The 21,108-nt window shown below is 39.2% G+C and overlaps 1 protein-coding gene across 1 annotated transcript; it reads right to left on the bottom strand.

The window, feature by feature from the left end:
* Window positions 1-15,200: 15,200 nt before the first annotated feature.
* Window positions 15,201-19,241, bottom strand: psmd14 (proteasome 26S subunit, non-ATPase 14). Its single transcript, XM_028016113.1, has 11 exons — window positions 19,103-19,241; window positions 18,334-18,389; window positions 18,063-18,134; window positions 17,844-17,963; window positions 17,075-17,145; window positions 16,742-16,892; window positions 16,531-16,638; window positions 16,154-16,228; window positions 15,946-16,071; window positions 15,575-15,637; window positions 15,201-15,376 (listed from the first exon to the last, which is right to left on the bottom strand). Exons 2-11 carry the CDS (start codon window positions 18,379-18,381, stop codon window positions 15,278-15,280), a joined length of 933 nt encoding a protein of 310 aa, XP_027871914.1. The 5' UTR covers window positions 18,382-18,389; window positions 19,103-19,241; the 3' UTR covers window positions 15,201-15,277.
* Between the last annotated feature and the right edge of the window lie 1,867 nt (window positions 19,242-21,108).

The following is a 21,108-nucleotide window of genomic DNA, read 5'->3' as shown; positions in this document are numbered from 1 at the left end:
ATAAAACCAAAATTTGGGGAAACATGGGGAAATGAAAGCATAAACCCTGTTGGCTTACGTGAGCAAAACTGAGTCATCATTTTCTTCCATGTGGAAAAAGCTTTTAAATTATTTCCATTTGTGAAACAGTCCTAAATTGTACAGGATCAAAATACCTCAGACCTTAAGGTATTATTTAACTGGCATTTCCAGGTCCAGTGATGCGATACACCAGGCTTCCTGGATGTTCACTCATGCAGCCTGGGTGGGAAACGTGTGTAAGAGCAAAAAACATATAAAAAAAAAAAAAACATCCTGAATTCCTGCTATTATTGTACTTTATGGGTTTGGGGTATTGTGATGTAATGTCTCTGGAAGTTTGGTGAACTTTACGTGAATTTATGAGCTGTCCCTCTGGAAGCTTCTGGAAGCTTTTGTCAAGTGTTTCACCTCATCTCTTGTTTTCTCTCTTTGTTTTTCTTGCATAACATCCATATTTCCAGCAGGATTCATCTCCATACTGTATGTTTTTGTAGTGACTTACATGAAGGAGTTAGCTGGGGCCTGCTTTCCTACACAGAGTTCCACTTTTTAGACTGTTGTCATTTTTCAAGAATATCAAAACAACACTGAACATGGCTTATGCTCAAGAAATGGCTGCATACTCTAAAATTCATGTGGTTTTTTGTTGGGTTTTTTTCAAATTTGTAGTACAATTTAAAAAGTTGTTAGTAGCTACAAAGTCATTTCTTTTTATGCATACAACAACTTCTATATTTCAAAGTTTGCACAAGTAAAGTATTTTTCTCAGCAGTTCAGCATTTTTAGTCTTTCAAGGCAAAGTTTGTTGTCTTAAAAAGATAAAAGGGTTTGATTAACGATCAACAATTTGATGATGAATCTGAAAAAGAAAATAATTCTTTAAGATCTACGATTAGGTTCAGATCTCGCTCAGCAAAAAAATGTCTTGGTGTTGAAAACTTAATGAAAGTGCAGAGATAAAATGTTATTTTACTGGTTGATTTGGGATAATTTGCAGCTGAGCTAATATATTGCTATAAAAGGCTTTTGCATTGTCTTGTCTGAATAATGAAACAGAAAATTAAACTTCTTAAACCTCCACACAGTTCATTTTAATGGACAAGGGAATAATATTCCATTATGAGGTGCCTTATCTAAAACAAATTAAGCCTACAAGTGCAGCTGTCTCCATTTGTCCCTAATTTAAAGTTCAGCAAAAGCTTCAGAGGTTCAGCAGATGGAAAGCCTTGGGTCGGCTTGTTTTCAAAGTTTGGTTCTCCACCCTAAACTCACTAAACTGTGGCTTGGCACTTCAGAGAGTGAGAGCCAGATGGCCTCAGATGGATGGGTTAGGAGTGGGGGTGGGGAGTGAAGTATTTTTGGGGGCTGGGGACGTTAAGTAACTGGGGTTGAAATAAGTTAATGATGATTTGGAGCAGAAATGTTGAAGGTTGAGATGACGGGTTTATGCAATTCAAGGGAGGAGATGAGCATCGTCCGCTGCTGTCTCCATGTCCCACCCGTGCATTGTTGTTCAGAATATAAGCAGAATATAAACAGAATGTTGAATAATAAAAGGACATGACAGTTATGCAGAGGTTCATGCCCCAGATAGTCGCTTGGTGACTGAAAATGGTTGAGCAACACACTTTTAGTTTGTCAGTATTCTCACCGGTCAGCATCATGAATCAGTCCAAAATTTCTGCACAGGATGTGAGGACCGTGCACTGCTTAGCTGTTGACACATTGGAGAAGTCGCCCTTGCGAAGGCAAACGCTCTGAAGATGCATTAATCAAAGATTCCATAACACAGTGCAACAAAAACAGCGTCACTGTGGAAACAAGATTGAGTGGGGGCCCTTTGTAGAGTGATACAAAGGTCAGGTCAGTCATGGCGCTGATGGTGGATCTTCGTCCACTGAATTACATACTGAGTCACAGACAACATTCACACGCCCATGTCATGAGGTACCCAGTGTCTAGAGGAGCAAGTCGGTGCTAAAACGGCGTGCCAAGTTGTTAGCACAGAAAGAATGGATGGCTTTACCTGAAGTCTTCGTTGTCCTCATGCTGAAAGCAACTCAGTAACTTTAAGACCTAGCTAAATACAAGCAGATGTTCATAAATTGGAATTGGCATGAAGAAAGAAATAAAGAGCAGCACAGATTAAACTGAATCCTTTCTCCATGTTCTTGTTGACCTACCAGCTCATTTTAGCAATGCAGCTGCGAAAGGAAGTTTGAAAAGCAGCAATTTTCATAAAATTGCGTACCATGCCCAGTTTGTGATTACGACTGGACAAATGTTCAGCGAGCATGAATACTTATCCAACACACTGCAGAGAAGCGAGACACAATATCTAAGCAGTAGCCCAGAGGCATACCATTTTTGTTTGCTAATTTGCTTTTTACATTTCCTCATGTATTTTTCCTAACATCCAAATAAGCAGAAAATGTAAATGTTCTTGATTTATTTATTCTGACAGAGAGACAGGTATTACTTTACACATTTGTACATGAAACATAATTAAAAAAGATACAGTTCAAACTCTGTTTTAAAGATTTACGTGGTTCTAATGGCCTTTATTCTCCAGCAGCTGGACAGGAAGAAGGACAAGGAGAGAGAAGAGGAAAGCATGGAGTAAATAATCCAGGGCCGGGAGTCGAACCGACGACAACTGTGTTGAGAGCAGCAGCCTCGAAATATTATGTGTCTGCTCTACCACTGAGCCACTCCGTCACTCCATCACTGAGTCTATTGCCATTGAAAGATTTAATTAGCCCGCAATTTTTCCTGAGCAGAGCAGCCTATTCCAGCCATGAAGTAGCCTACTTGTTTGGTATCGACCGGATATGAATAAGGCTGAAGGATGATGAAATTATGCTCAGAGCTGCCGAAGCGCTGAAGCCAGGAAAACCTTGCTCATGACTGTATCATAGGCAGCAATCTTATAAATACTGCCGGTAATGTTATCCATCGTAATTATAGCCACCTTAATTGACGTTAGGTAATAAGGAGCAATCTAAGCCACAAGGGTACCTATTGTCACAGAGGGGAGTCCGTCGTCCACGGCCTCGCTGACCTTTCTCCATCCCAATCCAAGAGTAACACCTCTTCTGTTCGGCTTTGTGAACGCAGAGCCACTCCCTCCTCCTCCCCAGACAGCTGCGAACCTCCAGGCCAGTCACAGTTTACACTTCCAGGAGTCAAAAACCTCCCATTAGCTGTTCTGCAAGCTGCCGGATGGCACCCAGTCATGACTTTCTCTCCCTCCCCGTCTCAGCCGTGAAGACCTGGCCTGTGCTTTTACATCCTCGCATCGGGTGTGAATGAGCCTGACCTCTGCAATGTCAACATGTGTTTGCTACAGGAGACTTGATCAAAAAGTAACTCGGTGAAAGAGGACCTTTGTAACCTGTGTCCTCAAGCATGCAGATTGGGCTTAGTGGATATATGGAAGACAAGCCGCCTTTTTCCCCATGGAGTAATCCCCAGACTGAAGAGCAGTTTTAATAAAACCAAATTAAAAGCAGAGGAAGCATGTCTGCATCCTGTTTACTCTTGTTTGTGTTGCAAAACAAGCTCTGCCTACACGGCTCCACGGGAAACCATTTTAACTTTTATACCTGTCACAACTAAAACTGTTTTTACTGTTAATTTATTATTTCGCATCTAATTACTGAACTCCTCATGCGGACAGGTGACGTTTTCACACGTTCAGGGAACATTTCCAAGACTTGCAGTAAACTCCAGAGCCAGTCATCTCCGACTTCTCATTCCCTCTATGATTGTGTGTTTTCGATGTGCACTGGTGCATCACCCCTTTGCCACAACCAGCCTGCTGCTGACTTCTTCCCTCCAAGGGGAGTTTGTCCTCACAAGATCCTGCAGGAAGCAGACAGACAGACAGACAGACAGACAGACAGAGTGTTTTTTGGTGAATTAGTGGATGTTTTGCTGGTCTTGGGAAAAAGTTCCTGGCCATTAACCCCTTAAAAGTTCTCTAATTTGACATGAAAGTTTGCAACGCACCACAAACTGGACATAAAAATGAATCTGTGCATACAGATTATTTCCAGAGCACTTTCAGTCTGGCACTGCAACTGCTCTGCAGAGAAAATGTGGACCTTTTCCTGTAATACTTGAGAGCACTGACAAAAAAAAATAAAATTCCTAGACACATTTTTCTGAGATTGGAGTACGATAAATGTGTTATATCACATGTTAGGTCAGAGCTTTCCTGCAGGCAACATCTGTTGCATAAATCACATCCACTGGTGAGATGCAGGACCCCAAATAAAGACCTCAGTGAAGTAAAACAAAAACCAAAAAAAGCATTGAAGCCTCCTATTTCTCTTGTTTTTCTCATTGTCTGCCCTTCCCCATTACAGTTGTTGCATAAAGATTAGCTTAACGTCAAAACAAGGATCCTCAGGGCAAGAGCGCAGTGTTTATGGGCCGACAACTCCCAAACATAATTATTCTGCTTCCCATATAAAATACAGCTGGACTGTGATGAAGCAAACATATTTTCCAAAGTTGTGAGAGGAGGAAATGTCATTAAACGTGTGTATATAGGAGTAGGTATCACTGTTACTCATTCCCGTCTAGACAGCATAGAGGTGCCAGGTCACGTGAGGCTGTTTGAAGAAATCATCCCATGTGGTGGGAAACTGTTTTTGTCAGATGTGACTGTGATGGGAAGATGAAAGAAGAGAGAGAAACGTGACGGCTTCATGATGTGGCTCTCAGGGACGGACGCAAGTGGTCGTGTACAGACCTCTCCACAACACGCACACACACACACACCCCCACACACGCGCACACACAGTCAGACACATCCACCAACAAAGTCATGAACAGGGATGCGCAGACACCTCTGCAAACATAGCCAGCAAATTATATTTGCTCTCCTTCAACACATCTGTGCTGCATCTTTTAAATGAAACTTCAAGCTTTGGTCACGTTTGCCACGCAGCAAATTGGTATTTGAGATGTTATTTTGTGTGTTGTTCTGTTTTTAAGTTACTGGCTTTTGATGAAAATGAGCAAAAAGGGTCTCTGTTGGAGTGAGGACAAAGTTTGGAGGTAGAGGAGCTGTGGATGAGCAGGCGGCTGTAGTTTATGAGCGAAGCACGGCTCACAGTTCACATCCAGGCAATAATTGCACCAGTGGCTGACGGGACGGACATAGTTGCACCTCTTCGAATTTGATAAGGTCATGGTGACGAGTGAGTTATCTCCTGCATCCACAGAGAGGCATTTAGAGAGGCACAAATATGACAAAATTTTATTCTAACAAAACAAAATTCAGTTTTGTTTGTCGTATGAAATACATTCCTACTTTACCTTCCAAATACTTTAGAACTCTGTCTTAAATTCACTGAGCAAAATGAGAAAGGTGATTGAATAACTCCGCTTTAAAGAGGTTATGATGCGTGTTGAATGTAGTTTAATTTTTAATTTCTTCATTCTACTGCATGTCGAATAAAAAAAGTGAAAGTAGATAAACATATGAAAAGGAAAAAAATATGTGCAAAAACTTTGTCCTTGAGAGAATGATAAAGAGGTTCTCAAGGTTGTTTCATTGGAATAATTCCTCAACAAATACCATAAAACCGTTCAAATATTCAAAATCTTGGAGGCTGAACTCCAGATTGAAAGTTACATTCACATTTTTCATGTTTTCTTATCTCAATCATCATCAAACCTAAGCAGGATTGTTTTGCTCTTCTTCCCTATTGAGGAAATGTATACATTGGGGATTGCATTAACTATGCAACAGTTAAAACAAATAAAACACAAATAATTTGTTCATTCGTTATGTATGTATGTAGACAAATGAAGACTTTAAACCAAAACTAGTTGAGGAAAGAGGAAGTAGCAGCAGTGCACTGCAGCAGCATCGCCTCAGAATAATTTCATGTGTGTGAGGATGTTGTTCCCCTTCATCAAGTATTATCCCTTGTTTTGTCATCCCCTTTTGAGTCCCCCACCCACCCACCACTCCTTGCCTCCTCTTTCCTCTCTGCAGCCTTTTTTGGTCTCAGCCGTCTCTCTGCTCTCCATTTGGCTCCATGTGAGCCTGGCAGCAGCCTCCCCTTTTTTAGACCATTTGCCACAGTGCTGCTTTCTGAAGGAAATGCCAGAATGTCTTACTGGCAGTGCTGCACACTTTAGCCCTCAACACAATACCCTTACAGTGTGTTTTCTATTTAAACACCAACACTGAATGATTTACCGAAGAGAATTACAAGAAACATAAGGTGTAAATATGTTTCTGACAGTGATTCCTGTTGCTACAGGTGGGCTGCGACTCACATGCAGGGGGCTTCAGCTCGACAGAATCGCAGGGAAGCGGCGAGAGGGTGAGTCACGGTGTGTGGACGGGCACAGTGACAGACTTTTCCCAGCAGAAACTCTCTCTGCATGAAGAAACCATTTGGAAGAGCTTGGACGGAGCAAGCTTTAAAAAGGAAAAAAAAAAAAAAAACTTTTGGAAGAGAAATTTTGTACAGTACAGTCAGAGAAATTGGTGGTGTCCACTCAGTAGTGCCAGTAAACTTAATTCCTCATCTGGGGAATCGCTTACAAGAAAATGTAGCAAAGAAAAAAAGAAGACGACGTATAAACTTTAGAAGATCTGGAAACTTTAAAGCATTTAATGCTTCACAGCCATTGCAGCATTTTTAAAAGCTCTTTAGAAGACAAACTACAAATCATCATCTTGCCCTGCAGCTTTGACCAGATGATGAGGTCAAACACCCGTGTTTTGGATGCCTCTTTCCAATTCTTGCCTCCCGTAATTACAGACTTTGGTCTACCCTGCAGGGATCCAGCAGGTGACGTCAGGCCGACCATCAGCCAGTTGCTTGTTTAAAAGGATGAGCTGGATCGTCACATGTTGCTCCACATGATATGATCTGTTGTTTATATGACTCACTGGGAAAGGGAACATAAAAGTGCGCAGCAAAGGTAAAGCAAGTTTGATTTCAGGCATATAATCTTTCAGGCATATAATCATGCAGAAATGTACGTGCACACACACACACACACACACACACACACACACACAGGACATCAGTTTGAACCGAAGTTCAACCAAATGCTGCGGAAATGATTACAGTGCAGTTTATAAATGACGCCTGCGGCTGCTGAAGCGACGGTTTTGTGGGGAGGTGTTGTGTAAGTTTGGGTTTGTTGTGGAGATGTTGTGGCCGCGTTGGTTTGAGCCAAAAAAATAAATAAATAAATAAAGATCGGGGCGTTGCTGAGGTGAAGTCACTGGGAACACAGTGTGAGAAATCTATAGACTGTGTTCTTTAGATTTTATTTTAAAAAAGATCAAGTTTAGTAATATGCTTTAGGGTTAAAATTTTAAACACAAGTGCAAAAAAATTTACAAATCAGGAAAATTGTCTGACGACAAAATACATTTTCATTTCAATGACCTGTTTGAATTCCCAAACCTCAGAGGAACAACTTCTAGCTCTTTGTGTAATTTTCACTCATAAACCCCGAACTCATCTGATTCTCTTTGCACACTCGACATCCATCATTTATTTTTTTTAAGGAATGAGATTGTTTAGATGTTCCACATTTCTGTGTCAACAGAAGGAAATAGGTGTGCAACAACGACATAACCAGGAGAATCCTGGATCTAAAAGAGCAGAGACTGGTACCAAAGCTTTGGCAGACAGAGATGAGAGGAAACAATCATTGGCACATTTTGTGCAGACATAAGAGAGCTTAAAGGCTTTTAGAAACCTTTTAGCACTTTCTATATGAGACTCAAACATTTAGAAGTGAAAATCGTGACATGCTTCAATGTTTTTTCACCATCCTTTGTACATCAGGCTACAAAGAACCAAAATGCAGCTCGTGCTGATGATGGCTCAACAACAGATTTGAACAAAATTCACTTTGAGTCAATTTAAACTCAGCATAGATAAAGATACTAACATGATTATTGAAAGGAGCAGAGAACATAACAATTGGTAAGTATTCCTGTCCAGCTATCTAACATAAATGTACTCACTCACAATCTGAATATCTCTTTTGTTTATGCTTGAGTGAAAACCTGGCTTGACGTTATCATGTTCTCGCTATGAATGTTCTGTTTCACAGCAAACATGTTACTGGAAGCAACAGTGAAGGAGCTGTAGATCAAACTAAGTTACAAGATTCATGTTTTAACAGCTGCTGGGACTGGGAGCTCTGTAAGGCGGTTCTCAGCCCCCTACATGTTTAGGGTTGACGGATTTTCTTTCTTTTCTTTGTTATGTTTTTATAATTTTCCTGGAAAAATAAATAGTTCGGTCTGTTTCTTTTGTATTAAACACACTGCAAGTTAAGTCAAGTGTGATGTTTATTTGGCATAAACATTTTTGCTTAAAAGAAAATTCTCCTAAACGCGATTTGCAAAACTGGACTTCCTTCCCCTAAACCTTCAAGGGGCAAAAGGTGAAGACCCAGAGTTGTTTGTGCCTGCGCTTGAGCGGACGTGTGTTAGTACTGTGTTATTGACTTAAATAACACAGTCCCAGACAGTGATTCTCTGCAGACCAGACCCAAAGAACAGCACCTCTCTCTTTTGTGGTCCGGCTTGGAGCGACCCTCTTCCCTCTGCAAACGCAGCCGGTCTGACTTTGCACACACACCCACTCACTTCATCCACAGAGTGCCTCTCTGCCGCGGTGGAAAGTGACTTCATCGTTCCAGCGCCACTGAGTAACGTTAAATAGAGAGGTGGAAGCCATGGCTTTTGATTTAAGTACCGCAGCACTACAACACGACATTCAGATGGGGGAACGGATACCGGCAGTGCTTACTTTCAGAACAAACACTCAAGATGCTGGCAAAAAAACCCAGAACATCAATGCCAGTCTGTAGAAATGGTCCAAAAATCCTGCATGAGTGAAGCAATGAGTAGTTACTGGATGGTTTTTTGTGTACCTTTTCTGAACCATACCATTTTCTTCTATCGGTTCTCCATCTGAGGCACCTTTAACCAAACACTCAGGTGGTCGTGAGCCATTCCTCAATTTGTTTGTCAGCTTCTGAAGATTAGTTTCTAGGGAATTTTTGTGCTTACTCGACTGAAATCATATGGCTTTATTACATAACACAAAGTGTGGACGCTGTGCAGCGTGACTCAACAGGGCGAAAGCCTCCCAGTGCAGAGTTCAGCCAACCTGTCTCAGTCTTCTAGAAAATTCAAAGTGGGATGGAAATCCGTCCTTTGTTCTGATAAACGTCCCTTTAAGAAAGAACTGCTCAAATTAAACGCAAAGAACTAATCAAAAACCTGGAAAAGCTCAAAGCCTCTGATTGAATATCTGTAGGATGACAGAAATCCTACAGATGACAAAAATTATTCTTTACTTTGCCTTCATGAACTACAAAAAATTTTCTCTGACTAAATAAAACAAAATCATTTCAAAAAATGCTTCTAAAGGGGCATTATGCATATTCCCGGCACATAGTCCCATTTTCTAGCACAATCACGTTGTTATAAAAATGCTATCTACAGTATATTAAATGACGTAAAAGAAACTTGACTTCTTTCTACAAATTGAGCCTCTGTCTCTTTAAAAACTCTGGCTCTTTCTGAAACTCCGCCTTCAGGAAGTCACTACAACGTCGCTCCTCTATTAACCCTTTGACCACGTTTTTACCGGCGCTGCTCTGCGAAATAGCTCGAGCTCAGCAGATGAGCACTTCCAAACGGGTGTTTGCTAATTGCTGCTGGCTAGTCTGAAGGAGCTGAGCGGGGAAGTCGTGAGGGAGGGCTGCTCCGTAATGCGGAAGCTCGGAAACTTGGAAACTGCAGATCCAAGGAGGAGCTTCACCCTCGAGGGAGGTGCTCGGTTCACCCAGGGGTTTTGCACAGCTGAATGGTTCATATGGAGATTAAAAGATTTCTCAAACATGCGCTAACAAAATCAAGGCAACACTCCAGGTATGTTTTGGATGGGTTAATAACATTATCACAGGATGCAAAGCTAAAAAAAAGTTGATTTTACATAACACTGCCGCTTTAAAATCAAAATCAAATCAAATTTTATTTGAATAGCACATTTCAGCAGCAAGGCATTTCAAAGTGCTTTACATCATATCAAACACAGAAACACAATGCAACATAGACTCAACAATCAAACATGACATTAAGTCAAGTTACATCAATAAATTTGTAATTGATTACATTTCAAATACAATTCTAAACAGGTGGGTTTTTAGTCCAGATTTAAAGGAAGTCAGTGTTTCAGCTGTTTTACAGTTTTCTGGAAGTTTATTCCAAATTTGTGGTGCATAGAAGCTGAAAACTGCTTCTCCTCGTTTGGTTCTGGTTCTGGGGATGCAGAGCAGAACCAGAACCGGAAGACCTGAGAGGTCCGGAAGGTTGATACAATAACAGCAGATCTTTAATGTATTGTGGTGCTAAGCCGTTCAGTGATTTATAAACTAACAGTATTTTAAAGTCTATTCTTTGAGCTACAGGGAGCCAGTGTAGGGACTTTAAAACTGGTGTTATGTGCTCTATCTTCCTGGTTTTAGTGAGAACGCGAGCAGCAGCATTCTGGATCAGCTGCAGCTGTTTGATTGATTTGTTGGACAGACCTGTGAAGACGCTGCTGCAATAATCAATACGACTGAAGATGAACGCATGGATGAGTTTCTCTAGATCTGGCTGAGACATTAGTCCTTTAATTCTGGAAATGTTCTTCAGGTGATAGAAGGCCGACTTTGTAACTGTCTTTATGTGGCTCTGGAGGTTCAGGTCAGAGTCCATCACTACTCCCAGGTTTCGGGCTGATCGCTGGTTTTTAGTTGTAGTAACTGAAGATGTGCATAGACTCTAGATCGTTTCTCTTTCGGTCCAAAAATAATAACTTCAGTTTTGTTTCTGTTCAGCTGGAGAAAGTTTTGGCACATCCACACATTTTTAAAGACTTCTGATTCTTCAACATGTTTTCTAGCTGATGCTGTTTGAAAAGTATCCATTAATTCACAATGACATTATATAGCACCTGGTACCATTTATCACGTGCTGCATAAAGCGGTAATTGGCAGAAAACACTATAATCCACAGTTGGACTAAGCTAGATGATGTAAGAGCACAAATTGTTTATTTCTTGGCGGAAACGATGTGCTGAGCAGGCAATTCACTTTGCAGGTTAAGAACGCTGGCTGATGAAGCTGGAGGTTCTCAAACCGAGTCTAATCTCTAAACTGACACAACACAGCTGTCTGTCGTTAAGCCTGCGGTGTTTATGTTCGCTTTGCACGGACAAACTTGCCGGGTGGTGAAGTTGAAGAAAGTGGTATATTAAGATTACAAAGATTGATGGGTTATTATTGGTCCAGAGAAATACTCCTCCAGATGTTCAACGTGCAGCATGTGCAGGAACGAGACACAGATTGTCAACTTAATCCCACAGCACAGTGGTTTCTTAAAAAGTGAAATACAAGGGAGGCAACCAAAATGACATTTAAAGAGTAGTCTTGGACCTAATGGTTTGAAGAAATGCCTGGTGTTTTTGTTGGAATCTAATTGTTTCTTGTGTCTGATTTTCTTGGTGTTTTTCGCTGCGACGGAAGGAAAAGTGAGAAATGAGCAAAGATGTAATGAATACAAATACGCAATAAACACAGTAAAACCCATGCTGTCCATGTGGATCAGACATTACCTGATTTCACTCACTGCGTCTTATCTGTAAGGAATTTTAAACAAACCACTGGCGGGTTGATCAACTAATCCTCTTATTTATGTAGCCATCCACATTTTTACAGCACTTCAGGCTCAAATCAGTGAAAGCAGATCCAACTCTGTCATCCTCTGCATTCCATCCGCCGAGGCGGGGCTGCGTGTTGCGCACTTGGCCTTGGCATCCAGGGAGTGATCTGTCCTCCTGAACCACACCAAGAAAACACCAGCGTTTATTAAAGCCTCGGTCTCGTCTCCAGCTTATCCTCTTGGGTGTATCGTCTAATCAAAGCAAGTAGGAAAGTCCTCTTTCAAGAAAGTTGGGCCACACAGAAATAGGAGCACAGAGGTGGATCTCCACGCAGTGAGGAGAAAACGTTTCGTTTAGCGGAAAACCTTTTGTGAAAATGCCTGAAGCCCTTCTTTCCATCAAAACAGATGGAGGAGCCACAAACCAGACTGAAGCTTGTGCCACACCAAACTTTTCTGGGCCCAAGTTTCTTATCAAAGCCACTAGAAGATAACATTATGTTTTAGCTGCTGCTGCTCTGAAAGACCTCCAAGCAGGACTGCTTTGAACTGAATCTCTCTCTGCGAGGCGTCTCCTGACATCCCCAAAAGGAAAATGTGTCTGAAAATGTATGCGTATCGTTGAACACAGGATGATGATTCAGCACTTCAGAGACAAAGCATAGACGTGTTACAAGCGACTTTGGCTTTTTCAGAGGAAAATGTCCGATATAAACACTGGTATAAATCCTTCAAAGTTGGTTTTCTCATATAGGGTGAAGCAAAGCTGTTGAACTTCTAAAATGGTTTCAGATTATTAAAAAAATAATAATAATAAGCAAATGGCTGCATGTTAAAATCAATCTGACTGCAGGCACACTTCGTCCTGGTTGTGGTGAGAGTCAGTGACCAAACTAAATTTAAAAGATAAAATGCTCTAAAATTGTGTTTTAAGTTTAGACTAAACAAATCACTAAAAATATTTACAACCAGTTTAGTTATCATGAAAAAGCCTTTTGTCCTGCTACTGTAACTGGATTTGATCAAGTTGGTTACCGGATGTAATAAATTCAGACTAAATGAATTTGAATTCAGATTTAGCATTTTTAGTCATTATTTTTTTGTACTAGTTTTACTTGTAGAGCCATTGTAAAGTATCCTAACAAAATAGTTCCTTTTTTTTAACATTTATAGGAATATTTTCTCTCACTTTCTTCCCTTTCGTTTTCATTCAAGTTCTAAATCGACTCACTCTCCGGGCTGAGAATGGAAAAACAGCGATTTCCTTCTGGGAGGGCTGGAGAAATCTTGCTTAGAAATACTTATTATGTAACTTGACGTCCCCTCCTCCCCTAATTAGGAGGGGTATGTCTGTTCTAACTTTCTGGTTTGTAAATACGGGAAAGACTGGAGGGGGAACATGTGCTTCATGTTCTTTGTCCACAAATAGTTACTGGAATAAAAGCTGGGATCCTATTTTTTCCTAACTTAAAAAAGTAAGAGGGATAAAAGCTGTTCGACAGCACTCCCACTACAAGAAACTCTTTATAAAACTGAAGTTTTAAATTGCTTATCAATGGAAATCAGCTTAAAAATCCTTCTCTACGTGGCCCTGTGATGCTGAAAAATAACACCCATCTTCATTTTCAGCTTTTTGTCATCTTACGGTTTTAGGTCATAACTAACAAGTATTTGGAAATACTTGCTGCCACCGCCGTCCGTGTTTCAATCTTGCTGTTGTTCTTTTGATGATACGAGGTGATTTTTATGTCAAATCTACCCTCAGGTTAGGTTAGTTCAACAAAACTTTAATTTGACTTTTATCAGACACAATCCCAGTTTAAGCCAGGCTTGGATATTCTTTTGGAAGAAAATGACGTCGTCTGTTAATCCTATTTAGTTGAGAAGACGACTAAATAAATGTTTTTAGATGGGCCTGGACAATTTCTTTTGTCTAGAATAGATCAGACAAAGCCACAGAGTAAAAAATTACAGGAAAATGTACACATTTTCTTTTTTCCACTTACGCTGCAATGTGCACACTTCCTCTTTAATAGCCAGTATGATCATTTATGCCCGTCTTCACTAGAATCCCATCTGCAAACATCAGCTAAATCAAAAGACAATATAACAGTTCAACTTCTCTGTTTTTTTAAAGCAGATTACATAAGAAATTTTGATATTTTGTCTTTGCATTTTATGCCATGTCTAAGAAGAGAACGACTGCGAATCCAGTGGGTTCAGAGTGAAAAGCACATCTTTACTGTGTCCCTGGCAAAGTAACTTGCTTTGTTTTAAAACTGTACTGGTTTTAAACAATACAAAAGAAGCAAAACTATAACAAAGATTGTCTCCAGCTACACCACAGCTGCATGATGCACAACTACTATGGGCCAAGTTATTGTACGCAAGTCTGATGACACCATTTTAGTTCTAAAATGACAATACTCTCATCAAAAAGACTTTAAAGTTCAGTTAAATTAAATGCATCATCTTTAGGTTTTCATAAGCTCAAACACAGCCTGGCAAACTGTAAATATAGACTTGATCGTTATACGTAAATTCCTTTCAATGTCCATAAACTATTGATTAAATGTTTATTGCTGAAATTTGCTTCAAATCATGTTTGCAAATTTTTAAAACCTTTGGTTCTAGGTAACACAGGTTAACCCAACATAATGAATTATGTGCTATTAGGTCAGCAAGATCATTACTTTATAAAATGAAAACCTTTATTGAAATGAATGTTCACCTTCTTAAAATCTACATGGTTCAAATTGAGAAATAGGACATTTTTTTGGCATCCAAATAACTGTAGTATTTATTTGTTAGATTAGAATGACAGAGGAAACCGTGAACGTCACACTTATGCAATAAACCACAGGTTTTGTTATACAAATGATTCCACATTGATCTGACTTTTTACATCAGACTCTGACAGGCTACTTTTCACCATCTAGTGGCTGGCAAGAGCATTGCATCAACGTTGAGAAGTATACAAAGATTGTAAATGAATATTTCTGCAATAGTTTGGATCAATGCAGTTTGGTTTATATTAAAAATAACTTACCCTATTATTGCTTATAAAGCTAAACAACAAAAAGTCAGTTTAGGATCATCGTATCACCTCCGTCTAACAGTGTCTGGAGCCTTCTGGCAGAAATGTCTCGGCTCTTTCATGCAAACTGCATCACCTCAGCTACGTGATAGATTTTATTGTTTTGTCAAGGAGTCATTTTGTGTGTTTTTCACCATTTTGTTCATCTTTAGATGCTTCTTCCTATGATAGCAATTTTCTTGCGCAAAATGTATTAACAAAAATAATACATTGTCTGTTCTTTTCAAATATATTAATATCTCTATTTGTATGTTTTTAACTTTTTTTTGTACTATAGACATTTTGTGATTGATTGATTGAATAAGTGTAAGAAAATAATCTGCAAACATCTTAGGAAGGCGGAAGTAATAAAAATTGACAAAGCAGTATTTCATACATACATTTATTTTATATAAAAGAAAAACAATGGTTGTAATATTAACAGTTATACACACAGGGATCCATCACTGGAAAACTACGGTGTCCAGCATGGCGGCTAGGCACTGAACGATGTTGGAGGTCATTAAAACATCTACATGCTCCTCCAGGTGTCTCTTTGGATCCTGAGAGAAGAAATGAGGATGATGATGATTTTACTAAATACATAATGTGCTTAAACAGGACTTATCAGCTCCATAAACATGCAACACTACTAAGAGAGCAAGTTGACATATGAGCAATAAGTCAGCTTTAAAATTAATAATATTTTTGGGGGGTTTTAACCTTAAAAAAAGAGAGAAAGAAAAATAATAAATCAGTACCTGTTTTCCAACATTCTTGATAGCCAGCTGCTCCGGGGTCATTTTATCTTCCTCTTCCACGGCCTGACGTGAAAACAGTTCATTTTATTTCAAGTAAAACACCTTCCAGCTTATTTTACAAAAAAAAAGTAAACAAATGAGGGAAATCTAGCATATCCACACCGCTGCACTGCAGTGAGTAACTGAACTAAATCAAAATTATTGGGCAAAAGTTCCACCTATAAAAAGGTACCAACTATATTTGGTTATTAAGCACAGAAATATTTTAAAATCAAAATGACCTCGTATTTTGTTTGAAATATTTCTAAATAGAGAGCCACCCCTCTAACAAAACGTTGTCATGTTGTAAAGTAATAGTGTTCAGGTTCTACCTTATTGTAGTTCTTGGCCAGCTCCAGCATTTCTTTGACGATCGTCTCATTGAGCTTGCAGTGCTCACTGTAGTCCTGCAGAGTCAGGCCCTCCATCCAGCTCTTTTTATGCAGGTTCAGCAGCATCTGAAAAATTTATAGAATGAATCACGTTTCACAAGAAACAAAAATAAAACTAAATGGGGGTCTTAAAATATGAACTTCAAACCTTTTGCTCCAGTTCATTCTTTCTGTAATTGATGGTGATGGAGTAGTAGTGTCTGTTAAGTCCATGAATCAAGGCCTAAAAAAAAAAAAAAAGAGTAAAACAGATTATTAAGTACAATAAACATACAGATTTATATTGATTATCAGGAAAGGTTACAGGAAAACACAAGAAAAAAAATTGTTAAATGTGGAAATAAAACAGTTCATGGTGCATTCTAAAGGTTTTATTTCAGATAAACTCTCTTAACTTTTGTCTGGTTCTGTATGTGGCTTACAGAACCAACTGCAAGATAATTGCAATTATCTCTTGCAAATATCTTGCAAGAGATAATTGCAATTTTAAAATTGCTCCCGTTTTTATTCTAATGTAAAAGTTACCTGGATTGATGGCTTGTTGAGATGACCCAGGTTGGATGTAGTTTGCCGCGGTTCATGACCCAGCACCATCATGTTGGCATTAATCAGTCTGAAGGCATCAATAACCACCTGAGGGACACAGTGGCAGAAAAAATAAACAAATCAGTTTTCCTAAATAATTCAAACTTTGATAAGAGTGCTACTAATTTAACTTAGTGGTCCCTGTGCCCACCTTTCCTTTGACACTCTGAATGGGATCAACTACCACGGCGACGGCTCGCTCCGACAGCGCCTCGAAGCTCTGCTGTGTGTTGATGTCCACACCCGACAGCCAGCAGCCAAAACCAGGGTGACTGTGGTACCATCCTACAACCATCTCTGGTCTGAAGAAAACAAGCAGGTGGGAAGCAACAACTTTTTAATTTTTTTAATTTTTTAATAAATAAAGACACGTTCATATTCATCAATTTGCTTTTAAGTCAAATTTAATTCTGTAAAAACAAGTGTGGGACTTTGAGATTCCTTCTTTAACAAATTCAAAAATGCTGATCTTGTTGAGCCGTACCTGCCCGTCTGCTTCAACATGTCCAACATCTTAGCCTGGAAGACGGGGTCCACAGCTTCTACACTCACTCCCTGTGAGGCACACACACTGCTTAGTGAAAATGAACAACAAGAACTAAGGATGCCAAACTACTTGAAAACTTTATGAAAATGAACTAGCAATTTTTAAACCTGGCACAACAATGGTGAATTCTTCAATGATGGTGTTATCAGGAGAATAAATGAAGATTTGGAGGGGAAGCAAAAATAAAACTATGCAATATCCTTTCAAAAAACAATGTTGGAAATTGCACAACCACTCCTAGGTGAATTAATAAGTTTTTTCCAGCCTGTTATGCTTATTGCTCATTAACCTAATTGCAATAATTTATGTCTAGATGACTTTGAGACAACTAGTGATGACAGTTTCATTGTTTTTACAGGACTTCCTATGAGTCCAGGTTGTGTCTACAAAGCTGTTGCAGCAATGTGAGAAATGTACCATGCAAGATTGCAATATTAGCTATTCGTGAGAAGAAAATAAATCAGTTGACATAAATATTCTTAGGTGTTATGATGTTATCCCCTTCAAATTTTTAAGAAAAGTTGCAACCACTTTCCAACAAATGTGTGCATGCAGAGAATCCCCCCCACCCTCCCTCCAACTGCAGTGTGCAGCAGTAACTGTGTGTGTGTGTGTGTGTGTCTGTGCTCAGGTAAGAAAACACTTTTATTCTAACAAACACAAAATCTCCACAACATGCAATCCTGATTTTAGAGGGGATACGTACTGTTCCTGACTGAGGCATGGCAAACACATCGATCACTCGCACTGTGTAGTCGTCAACAAATTCTCCCAGCATCAGTCCCATGACCTCCATTGGCACACCGGCACGCCCGTGCTTCAACATCTGATGAGGAGGAACGGCAAAAAAAAAGAAAGAGGATTAGAAAAGGTTGGGCTTCAGGTATATGACAGATTTAGCTCTGATGATGAGTTATTTTATTACCTTAAGCAGGGCCAGAGAGGAGATGTACACCTGTTCTGCAGTGTCCACAGCAGGAGCGTCTGTGGGGGGTCCCTTAAGAAGCAAAGGATAAATCATTGTTACACACCACATGCGACTACATTGAAATTTGTGTGCAAGGAAATGAGGGGGAAAAAAGGCTGAGATGGTGAGTTACATCAGTCTGAGCTTGAAAGCCACAGTGAAATAACTTTGCAATACCTCAATCAAGCTCACTGCCTTTCTTTTATATACAAGGACATTTAAAATGTACCTGGCCAAGCCCTGGCATTCCACCTCCAAGCCTCAGCAGCCGGTCCATACTGAGATCTGTGAACACATTCCCAGAGTCTTACCATTAAACTCCAGCAGCAAATATTTTAATAAAAGTGCATTTTAATGTAATAATATATGTTACAAATATTGTACACTATTAAAAATGGAATAAACAAATGGATAAGTAAAGGCTTTGAAGATCAGACAGTCATAAATGGCTTAGTAAGAATAAAGTGAGGTTTATTAACTATTTACGTTTCCTCTTAATAAATATTATTAGACGATTCTGTTTTTATCGTAATTGGATGTTTGTGGTGGGAATTACATTTAAAATGTCATTCAGGCCGGGTTTCTATTTTTTATAGAAAACTTTCGTTATGTATTCAGAAAGTGACTAAACAGAGACTAATTTAGCATGAGAAAGCAAAAATAATACAGCTAATGCTAGGCTGATGTAGCCGAGTTGCTCACTGCTCTGAAACGTAAACACTCAAATGAATATTAAGCAATTCATAGACGCCATTTTATTATGAACCGTACTGAAAGTTGTCATATTTAGGGTGTAAAAAGTGGTTTTCAAACAAAGCGTACACCTAAATTAGCCTGGTTGCTAAATACACATTATCGTTATGTTGCCGTTAGCTAACTCATGCTAACTTAGCTTGCATGGCTTAGCGAAGGAAAACGAGCTTTTGTGTGAACATCGCATGAACCCAAAGCTGTTAAAAAGTCTCTACGGAGCGTCTTCAATGTACATCTGCTTTTACCTGCTGTCAGACGTTTCAAGCGTTTAGATGAATGTTTTTCAGCGCACAGTCAGACCAAACCAGCGAGCTACAATGAATCAGCCAGAAACCAGAATAGTCGTTTTATACGGAACTACTTCCGTCGCACGAAATTTACGTTTAGAGTTGAAAGCTCGTCTGGAACATACAGAAATGAACCACTAGAGGGCGCCACGTTCATTGTTGCAGGTGACTTTCCTGCACTTATCTGACGTCTCTGCCTTCAAATGACCTTTTAAAAAGGGAGATTTGGACATAAAGAGTCTTTGAGAAGCTTCTGCAGACTATTGAACATTTCTGGTTCAACAGTACAAAGAAACGAACTAAAATGCTTCGACACGTGTGGGAAAGAAATCCTCTGCTTACAATGAATGCTCTGCACCACGCCAAATTCCTTGCATATTAAAGAACTTGGACAATGAATTTGATACTGATTCTGATTAAATGGTTATATTTTACAATGTTCGTGAAGATGAACATATAAACAAACTTAGTGATAAAAGTACGTGTTTACCTTATTGCAAATTAATTTGTACACTTCACTTGTTATTGTCAACTTGAAAACTTGCTTTGAATGCGGGATTGAGTGAATCCGTCAATGAAAGGTATTTTAACTTAAATATAGTGCTGTTTCAGAATTTTCATGTATTGACACAATTAACACCATTTTGGTTGTACTCATTCTCTATGAAACCTCTGAAGATGTTTTACTTAGCTGCTACTACTGAAAAAGTAAAACAAATATGTGAAAATTTACATATTAATAAGGGCAACAATACCTGTCTCACACAACTGTTTACTCTTTCTTTGTGGATAATTAATGCATTCGTATATCTTGGTTTGTTTTGGAAATGATCACAACCGATTCATAATTGGAGAGGATGGTAGCAACACGAGGGTTTGCTTTTCTTGGCCTCTGAAATCTACGGTGACTCAACTGGGAGAGTTACAAGGCATGAGACAAATGAATAGTGGGAAAAGGTTGTTTTGGTACCTAATGTTCTAGTTTGCGGTAATTTTATGTACTGTCACTAAGGAAACTTCTCAAACTGTTCTTGAGTGTGAGTGGCAAGTTCTGAATCAATCTGATGCTAATTTTTTTTCTGTCCTGGGAAAAATACTCCTTCTTTATGGGAGTGAGTCAGCATTATGTTGATTGTCTACTTCTGGACTTGTGCTGTGATTCTGGAACTAATGGCAATAACTTCGTGTCAAAAATGACCAGCTTCCAGTTTCAGAAACCAATGAAACAATGAAAACAGCTGGGAATTACCCAGCTGGAACTGTGCTTGTTTATCACCCACCAATTAAATTCAAATTAATTTAACTCAGTTTATTTATATTGTACAGATTCCCAACATAGGCACTTTGCCAACAAATAAAGTTAATTCAATCTTGAACTACATGTTGTGCTATGGATCACAGGAGGTCAAAACCATTAGAAATAAGTTTGTCACTGTTTCTGACATTATAGATCTCAATGATTTTGTGTTTATTTCCGTTATTGGAGCTCTTTAGATCTATGAGTGATGGCTGTTTGTGTGCGCACGTGTGTGCGTGGGTGTGTGTGTGTGTGTGTGAGCTCTTTTAGCTTATTCACTAAAAGATCTCATAAATATCTTTTAGCTACAGTTATTTTAGACAGCTGTACTTGTTGTCGGAAAAGTTTAAGCTGTTTTATGCTTTTAAAGGTCTGGTTGGAATCAGTCCTGGGTATTCCAGGATGTGGCTGTCAAAATTAAACTCAGCCGTCCAAAAACTTTGGTGAATCACAGTTATGTCATGATTTGTCAAGAAGAGCAATTACCTATTCTGAAAAGTGGTTACATGAACCTTACCTCTCTGTTCCATCTTCTTATTTAGACTCCAGGGAAACAGACAGTGATTACTTATTGTGACTGATCAAGATTTGCATTGAAAGCATAAACTGATTCAGTAAAAACACTTAAATGGACTGAATTTATAAAGAACCCTTTCTATCATACTGA

The sequence above is a fragment of the Xiphophorus couchianus genome, chromosome 4 (genome assembly GCF_001444195.1).
Source record: "Xiphophorus couchianus chromosome 4, X_couchianus-1.0, whole genome shotgun sequence".
Taxonomy (NCBI): domain Eukaryota; kingdom Metazoa; phylum Chordata; class Actinopteri; order Cyprinodontiformes; family Poeciliidae; genus Xiphophorus; species Xiphophorus couchianus.
Note: the sequence above shows the minus strand (reverse complement) of the source record. Positions and strands in the feature narration are given on the sequence as shown.